The 9,735-nt window shown below is 41.0% G+C and overlaps 1 protein-coding gene across 4 annotated transcripts in view; it reads left to right on the top strand.

Moving 5' to 3' along the window:
* The window catches only part of Gli3 (GLI family zinc finger 3), a 296,986-nt gene that overhangs the window by 206,048 nt on the left and 81,203 nt on the right, over positions 1 to 9,735 (top strand). For all 4 annotated transcript variants that reach the window (XM_010610855.3, XM_010610854.3, XM_010610856.3 and 1 more), the window contains 2 exons: positions 5,037 to 5,242; positions 9,031 to 9,174. In XM_010610855.3, the coding sequence (XP_010609157.1) occupies positions 5,037 to 5,242; positions 9,031 to 9,174 (350 nt within the window). The remainder of the gene's footprint in view (positions 1 to 5,036; positions 5,243 to 9,030; positions 9,175 to 9,735) is intronic.

Genomic DNA, 9,735 nt, shown 5'->3' with positions numbered 1-9,735 from the left:
ATTGGGCAGAAGGCCAGGACTATATTGTGAATGTATGCTTGGCTTCTCCATTCCAGGAAGCTCCCCTCATTAACTTAGTAGTAGCTTCACCACTCCCAAAGGACATATACAGAAGTCCACCTACCATTATTTACTTTGATTTTAGACCAATGTGTCGAGTAGAGTATCTTTGTTTAATAACAGTAAACATGATCATACTACTTATGGTACTGTTTAAAGGGTCTGTATTTTATAAATTTTGAAAAGTACAAATGGGCTTTCAGAATTCAATAGAAAGTATTAAAACTACTGTGATAAACCTCAGTATGTTTGGCACGTGTAGCATTTGTTTGTCTCTCTTTAAAAAGATGAGTAATGAATAATATAAGGATTACATGAAATATGCACAAATAATTCAGTGGACTAGAATGAGTTATCACAAAGTAAACCATGAAACAAGAATTAAAATAGAACATGAATGTACTCTAGAATCCTACCATATACTCTCTCACCCACCCAAAGGTGCATGTTCTCCTAATGCCAAAGTCAAATTTTTTGTTTTCATTTCAAAGCTGGCTTTTATCTGTTATTAAACTCTGCAAGAATGGGCTCATACAGCATGTTATATTATTTTGCGGGGCTTCTGTTAACGCTATGTTGACATTTCCCTTGCAGTCATAACTATTGGAGAGGAAAGGAGGAAAATAAATTCCTGACTCCTCTGCCCTACTGCCAGCGCCTGCCAACACATGCCATTCCTGGAAACACAGTTGGAATGAGCAGCTCGTTTAGCCTATAGAGACCCCCTCTTCAGTCACACGGTGGCTGCGGGGGACGGAGGCACAAATGAAAAGTCACCAGTGGAACATCTGCATCCCAGGGATATTTGATGATCCCGGGGCCAAGGTCATCTGGGAGCCCAGCTTGATCAAGCGAGGGGAGAAAGTGCAGGATCCTGCAAACTTCTGTTTGTATCTAAAGTATGAATAGTGACGATTTCAGCTATTTGTTTCCTTTGCTATATAGAAAGCAAATTTTATGGTACAAATTTGGGTTTATTAAAACTGTGCTTCTATTGAATAATTAATTGATTAACAACACACTAAGGAGTAACTCCCCTTTGATTTCTCTACCACTTGAATATGAAGGAGAATATTTATTCTGTAAAGAATAAAATGGAGCAGACAATAAACTTGTTGCATTAAAAAACCCACACACTCATCTTCCAGTTGTTGGCGCACTCCTGCGTGGAAATAAGGAATGTGTGTACATTCCCAGCGTTCCAAGCAGTGTGGAAGTAATCTATAATAATCTGGTATATAAACCTTGCTTAATTCTCTCATAATGGGTAATTCAAGTGATTAAATACTGTGATTTTAATCTTGGCATTTTAGTAACCCAATAAGATAGATGAAAAGGCAGTAACGAATTAGATTATATAATGATATTTCATTCTAACTAAGGAGTCAGTTCGTGTCTGCAGTATGTACCTTTGTTTTTAAGTTTATCATGCTATATTGTTTAAAAATGTCATAATACTCTTTTCGTTGTCATCTATTTTCATGAATTTATTAAAAAACTAATCTGAAGTCCAAATGGGACCACAAATGAAAACAACTTGATACTGTTTTTTTGTCTTTTGAGGGAGCATCAAAAGGCTTCTACCTTCTTTCTTATCTGAGATACTGCTTCATGTTCAGGTTCTCAACTCTACTGGGTCATCAGAAACCAAATGGCAGCTTCACCTAAGGCTTTCCTGCCTAGGGCAGAAAGCACATGGGTAGAAACAATATAGGGGAGACTGTCCTTAAGTGGGAATTAAGTACCCCGAGATGCAGAGGTAAGAGGAGAAGGCTCATCTTCTATGCCCAGCCTTGGCAGCCCAGGTCTCTACAATCTGGGAATCTTTGTTTCCAGATGTTTGCATGACTTTCTTTGGAGGGCCTCAGGTTTATTTCTAGAATCTTTCTACAGCCTAAATAGCATGGAATGCTTGATTTTTTTAAAAAAAAGTTTAAAAAACTTTTTTTTAAGTTTTGATGTTTTCCCCCAGAATGTTTATTTGTCATTTGGTTTTTCCTCACCACAGTTTGTGCCTGTCTTCTACTCTTGAGCACACATAGTCCTAGAACAGAGAGGATAGACAGCCACATGGGCAGACGTGGTAGACACCCATGTGACCTTCAGTTCTAGCCCAGTGTGGATCATTTAAAAATATAAATGGAGAGAGACACTTATAATGTTTCCCTTAGTGCGACTTCAATCCTCAAATGAAGATTTTTTTAAACAAGCTGGACAAATATTTGTCAGGTCACATTTATGGTAGTTATGTGTCATTTATAGGGGAACTTTGGTGGCTGCTTTCCTCATGCCCCCTTTTACTTTCTGTAGAATTCACCCCGCCCTTCATAATCTTGAATGGTTGCTTCTCACGATGGACACATATCTGCTTGTTAAATTTAAGGAGCTTAACCTCTCAGATTTGCTTTACAGTTAAAAACATAACTGACAAATAATGTAGCTGCCATGAATTTGAACATTAATCTGTTAGGTAATGTTTAAAGCAACTTTATTGAAAGACTCTACTTTATGTAGAGTTTGTCAGTGTCACATGGCTGCTTGAGTCATTGTAGTTCGAGGTTGGATGCTCAGTATTGTTGGCTTAGAAACTCACTTTTGTCAGCACTGGAGAAACATCATGTTAACTTAACTCACAAGAGCCTGCGGTGCAAACATAAATAATGTTAGAAACTTTCAGTGAGATATCAGAGCCAGGAGAATGGGACACCAGCCACTTCTCTGGTAAGAAACCAAATTGCCATGCAGATATTTGTTTGCTGTATTTGGAATTAGGGAGTTTTGATGGATGGTTTCACAAAATTATTTATTGAATTTGCTGCACAGCAAGACACCCCCCTGCCAGTTCCTGCCTTTGCACACATGGGTTCCAGCCCTCGGAGCAGCTTGGGAGGAAGCTAGTATTGTTCCGATCTGTGTATAAGGAAACATGCCCTTGTTAGAGTGAGTGTCAAAGCCTGAGTATAAATCCCATTCCTTGGAAGTCCTTGCTTTTAATTACCGTGTTCACTTCTCAGTCACATCACGTGGCTTTGACTTTTTAAACAGAACCTTGGGAAATCCAAGGATGCTTCCAACCTCTCTTGGACAGGAACAGAGCAAACTTAGAACTTCAGACTTGCTCTGCAAAGAACTTACACAGGGACACTTAGAACCACTTTATTCGTAACTGCCAACACTTGAAAGCAGCTGAGCTTTCCTTCCTAAGATCCAAGCTGAGTTACCCTAGGTGAATGGATAAACTAACTGTGGTACATCTAGACAGTGAACATTACGCAGTGCTATAAGGAAATGAGCTTTTAAGCCATGAAATGATGAAGGGGAAAAATGCATATTTTAGATGAAAGAAGCTGATCTGAAAAGGTGGCATACTTTATGATTCGAACTATACAACATTCTGGAAAACACAAAACGATGAGGAAAGATAGTGAAAAGATTAGTGCCTTTCAGGAGTTAGGGTGGTGAAGCAAGGAGGGGAGAGCTGCTACTCTGAGACTGAAGGTTGGAACGTTTGAACTCAGCTTGGGCAGCTCAGTGACTTAGTAAGACCCTGTCTCAAAATAAAAAATAAAAAAGGGCTGGGAATTTAGCTTAGTGAGAGGTGCAGGGTTCAAAGTCCAGTACTGCAAACAAAAATGAACAAAATGGAGAAAGTAAGAAAATCCACCACCTTCCCTCCTCCACCCGATTTCAACCTTTTTTTATTTCCTGCTGAGAGAAAATACGTTATCTGATCTTTGGCTTCATTTATTCCAGTGCCTGTGCAGTGTGTATGTACTTCGCGGAACTGTTTTCTACTAAGATTCTATTCTGACAGGGTGATGGGCCAGGAGGAGAAAATGCGAGTGCCCGCCCTTTCCTTTCACTCCTGGAGCCCTTGGCAGCAGAGGAATGTGCTACTCTCACTTGTTCTGGCTCTATCAGGGCCTCTCCTTTGTGTAGCCATGCGCTTCATGAATGAGAACAGACAGCAGGAGTATTTAACCTGTCACAGCCAGTTCACTGGATTATCTACCCCAAACACCTCTGTTCCAGAAGGAACAAGGTGCTGCAGGACTACACAGACTGGTCATTCTGCACAGGGCTGCCCTGGAGACTTCAGGGAGGCCAATGCATGAATACATGAAAGAGTAAAGGGAGCGACCGTGTCTCCAGGACATTGTGGGAGCAAGGTGCATTTTAACATTTATTTGCATTCACCCACAGCTTCCCTTCGACCTTAGCTCATTATAACCAAGACCTCATTCCTTGTCAATTTTCAAACTACTTGGTGCTGGTTGCTTGTTAAACATGGTTCATCAGGGTGCCATGTGCAAATTGGCATAAGCAGGAAGCTGATTCTAGGAACTGCCTCAGAGGAGAGAAGTCTTTCCTACCAGGACAACCTATACCTATATAATTATTTTCATTTACCACTGCGAGACCCTTGGGAGTCAAATGTGGGTACAGACGTGGATATATGTATATATATATAGAGAGACTGATGTCACATTTCTTATAGACTTGTGATTTGCCTTCTTGCATATTTAAGGGCACCTCTGTCATGAGCATACCTAGATATTCAGACCAAATAAATTTGGGGGTGCTTCTTTTGCAGTACTATGATGGTAAGAGGTAAGTTTTAAATTGTGTCATTAATGTTTGGGTCGAATGGAAAAATCTAACCTTAGTAACCACTTTAAGTTCAAATACCTATTATTTAGAATTTCTTCTCATTGGCTTATCCAATGGCTAGTCTTTATTTGAAATGCCATGAAAGTTTTCAAAGGTCACTTTTCTTTACTCAGGTAATTAAGTAGGGGTGTTCCACCTACATTACATCGCCCTGATTTTAATTCATCAATACTGCAGAAGTATACGCCTTATACTTTTTCTCAAAGACATCTTAAAACTGTATGTGTTTCCTTTCATGGACCACCTCTGCCTATGGAAATGTTCAGCTCACACGCACCTCCTGTTTCTGTGTTTCTCTGTACCAGGCCTTCTGCCTTATCCAGCAGCCCAACGTATTCGGACCTGCCCTTCATTAGAATCTCCCCGCACCGGAACCCTGCCGCAGCGTCTGAATCTCCCTTCAGCCCTCCGCACCCCTACATCAACCCTTACATGGACTACATCCGCTCCCTGCATAGCAGCCCATCCCTTTCCATGATCTCAGCAGCCCGGGGGCTGAGCCCTACAGACGGTGAGTCCTAGACCTAGTCTGCTCCCACAGATCTCACCTGTTCCTCCCTGCACAGCACCTAGGACATAGTACAGGAAGTGATCCAGAAGATAATATGGTAAATGTTTACATTTTTAAAATTTATTGCAGTGAACACATATTACCATTCATTCCCTTTGAGATCCTCCCCGTCTTTTTGAATACACTAAAACTATTGTTCTTGCACCTTTCTGATGCAATTCCAGAAGTCCTCTTTCCTGAGAGTATCTTCATGGCTGCATAAATGTCCTGAATTGATTCAAAAGTTTTGTAGCTATTTCTGCCAAATGAAAACATTACAGTGTACCCTCACCCACTTCATTCACTGTATCTGATAAAACATGAGGCTGGCTTTTCTCGGTGAAAGTAAACATTTTGAATTGATTCAGAACATCAAGGCAGCCCAGCAGTCCAACTGAAGACACTCAGAAAAGAGGACTTGCAGAACTACTTTGGAAAGAGGCAAGGATGACGGGATGAATATTCAAAGCAAGGGGGAGTATTTTGAGGGGGATTCATAGCAATTTGTCTTTTATTGTAATTTGTTAATTTAGATATACTCCAAAGATTTTTAACTATGCTTCATATAAGGAAGATCTAGTGTTTAGTATGCTCTGCTTGCCAAACCAAGTGCTTTAAGGGCAAAATTTTATTCCAGCATCTCAACACTTCTGTGTGGATGGTGTTATTACCTCCATTTCTAAGTAGAAATGGCAAAGGTATAGCACAGGGGTCACTTACAAACTTGAAGCCTGGTTATCCCTTCCCTAGTAAGGGGCAAAGATAGAACCCAAATCCAGATCTTCCTGTCTCCCGTGTTGTTTCCTTTTGCTACTTCACGTGTGATTACTGGCTCTACAGCTGTTTCTACATGTGTATGAATAACTGGAGTGTCGTCATCACCTTCTGGTAAATGCTTTTTCGTTCTCTGTGTTGGAGAGACATTTATACAGAGGTGTTTATGAGAGCCATGCTTCACAAACTAATGTGCACACATAAACTATAATAAAATACGGTTCTGCATTGAGTGGAACCTGAGATTCTGTGCTTCTAAGAACCCTTCAGGTGATGCCAGTGACTGGTTGGTCTACGAACTACACTTTGAGTAGCAAGGTCCAAAACAACATGGTGTTCCAGACCTGCTGCACAGCCTTGACCATGCCAAATAAAACAACTAGAACAACAAGTGTCAGAGAAGAAATGAACTCAGGCTTTATTTTTATAATACTTGATGTTCCTTTTAGGCTCTAATGGATTAGATTCCTGCTGATTCTCTTGGCCTCCTGATTAATTACATTTCTCATGGCATGGCTCTTTTTAATCGAAGACGTGTAGTTCCCAACTGTCAAGTTATATCCCATGCCTTCAATTCAAGAAAAATATTTCCTGTCTCTTGAATGTGAATGCAAATCCACCTGCCCATAATTGCTGGACTTTCAATTAAGATCTGGAATTGCATAACCCTTCTTAATTGCAGATAGCAAATTATGAGTTCCATGAAAAGACCTAAGACACTGCTGATCGTTTTGGAAAAAGGAGAAACATGATACTCTTCTTCAATAAGCCACATTTGTTGTGATTCCTGTGCACCGTCCTCCTTGTGCTCCAGGCTTAGTGCTCCTTGGAATTAGGGTGCACAGTGGGTAGCTACATCAAGCTTCTTGGGAAGCATCTACTCTGTTGTATTTCCAGGGATAATTCTCCTCCAGCAGCAGCTGCTGGGTCTTTATTTTCTTCCAACTGAAGGCAGTACATAAACGTGTAACATTCTCAAGGGGTAAGTTTTGCTATTTGAGCAAGATTCACATTTTTAAAAAATAAGATAAAAGTCTAAGATTCAAACATGAGTTAATTTTACTACTGCTTGCTATTTGATTTTGCAGTAGGACAAATAAGAGGGTCATCTTCAGGAGGCGCTAGGAGTTGGAGGAAATGAACAACGGAGAGAGCTGGTAGAGGCAGTCTGGGAAGCTAGGAGTTAGGCCTGGCTTACAAAAATGGGATTGGGGGGGAGTGGTACCTGTGTGAGGCATGATCAAAACACAGTGAATATTTAAGTGAAATGTAATTTTATTGCTCTTGCTGCTTTCTGGAGAAGTACTGAAAGCCCTCTTTCTTGAATGTGTTCATGAAGTATAAAAAATATGTGAGTGCTACTGCCAAGTGCCATCAAAGGAAAGGTGGGCTCACTAAAACATTATGGACTGTCTTTATCCAACTTACTTACAGGATCTGGCCCTCTGCTAGCTCTGGTTCTTATTCAAACTCAAAATGACCAGGAAAGATAAACATTTTGAATCCATTCAGGATATTGAGGCAGCCAGGGCTGTGTGACTAAAGACATTGGAAAAGGAGCCTTCCTGAACTGCTTCAGAAAGTGGCAAGCACCATGGGCTAAGAGTGTTCAGAGTCAGGGGTAGTATTTTGAGTTGGTTTAACTCAAAACATAATAATACTATTATTTTCCTCTTGTTCTCTGAAGGTTTTTATTATTTCTATCTTTCATGTGTCACGCATAGAAAGTATAGGGGTGCAAATAGAAGGTGTCCACCAAGCTATTGCCCGAGGGCAGGTGTTACCAGGCAATAGTTGCAAAGTGTCAGTTACTGATCGCGAAGCACTTCACATGCATGGTTTGACTCTTGCTCCTCATAACCTCATGGAACCAGTTTGGCTCCAGATCTCCAGGAATCTGGAGGCCACCCTCAGGACTGCTAACAGTATCTTGCTGCTTTGACGCATAAATTGAAAGGGGGAAACCGATTATTATCGCACTTGTAGAAGGCTGACTCTTGCCAGTAAATTGCTCCAGATTGATAGGTATATTTTCTTTCTGATTTTTTGTAATGAAAAAAAAAAAAGAAGAAAAAGAAGAGGGAAAGAGGGCTTTTAAATTATGGAACATGAAATTGCAGCTTATCGTTCCCTTGTATGTCATTAAAGTCGCACTGCCTTCTTTTCCCTCCTGTAAACCCCGACTCCTCGTGTTAGTGAGCATTGACTCAGACGCTCCTGTCAAGAGTTTAGGGAAGCATTTTAAGTATGTCTGGAAAAATCACAGTTGTCTGAGTCGTCTACTTTTGTAAGAAATGTGAATGTACAGTGATTGGGTATAAAAATCCATTTTACTTTTGGCTTCATACATGGCTGTATACACTCACCGTGTGCTGCATAACAACATTTTGGTCAATACTGCAGGTGCAACAGAGACCCCTAAGCTTATCTTGCATAGTGACATTGTTGCCACCTTAGTTTAAGCACAAACTGTGATGTTTCTGCATGGACCCAATCAACTAATAAAGCATTTCTTAGAACGTATCCCCTTCCCAAGGGACGCTTGACCCTATATATTTTAATTCCTTTCCATTTTTATTGGTATAAATACACTTGACAGCAAATCATGGCAATGTTGTTTTATTTTCTTTTTTCCCTATTCCTTCACATTTACTTTCAGAAAACATTTAAAAGGGAGGATGGAGGGGAAGAGGGTGTAAAGATAATCCAGATGTGATAAGTGTATGTGCCAATTACCCAAGACGAATGTGATTATTATGTATCAGAAACATGTATGACTAATAAAACATTTTTTAAACTAAAAACTAAAAGTTATTTAATATCACTGAAGGCAGTTGGAAAAAAAGGAACTTTACTGTAAGGAACCATAAAATACATAGTGTTTGAGGCACGCCTGAGAAGCAGACTTGGGAAGCTTCCAGAAAAATGTCCAGTTGGCCTCCTTCCGGTCGTCACCACACCCCTCTCTTTCCCAGCCCCCCACGCTGGAGTCAGCCCCGCGGAGTACTATCACCAGATGGCCCTGCTGACCGGACAGCGCAGCCCCTATGCTGACATCCTTCCCTCTGCCGCCACCGGCGCGGGGGCCATCCACATGGAATACCTTCATGCCATGGACAGTAAGTGATGGCCCTGCTTCCTGCAGCCCTGGGGAGTGGCGGGTGCTAACTCAGGCACTGGAGGGGAAGATGCTAAGGTTGGGTGACTGTCTGACTTTTCGTGCAAAGGAGGGACTATTCCCTAGGTGTTCTTGGACTGTTCCCTAGTGCTCTGTTCCCTTGGTGTCTGAAGAAGCTTCTACAGACCAACTTGCCTGGGCAGGTTTGACCCAAAGATATCTGTGACCTGGAATGTACTTTGCTGCCCTGATTCTTTTGATGGAAAAATAACAGGAAGGGTTTGACGCATTGTCTTAGTTATTTTTCTTGTTACTGAGACAAAATACCTGACACCCAAGCTTAAAGGAGGGAAGGTTTATTTAACTCATAATTTGTAGAGGTTTCAACCATAATTGACTGGCTCCAAGGCTGGATGGCATTGCAGAGGAGAAGTAGTTCACGGTGGGCAAAAGTTAGCAAAGCAACAAAGAGGGAGAAGATAAGCCTCTTTCTGTCCCTTATATTGTATCTAAGCTACTGAGATTAGGACAGTGCCGAACCAATCAGTGGACTGATTTAGCT

Source organism: Fukomys damarensis, unplaced genomic scaffold (assembly GCF_012274545.1).
Source record: "Fukomys damarensis isolate Sample0158 unplaced genomic scaffold, DMR_v1.0_HiC HiC_scaffold_17, whole genome shotgun sequence".
In the NCBI taxonomy this organism is placed as follows: Eukaryota; Metazoa; Chordata; class Mammalia; order Rodentia; family Bathyergidae; genus Fukomys; species Fukomys damarensis.
This window is presented reverse-complemented; position numbering and strand designations above follow the sequence as displayed.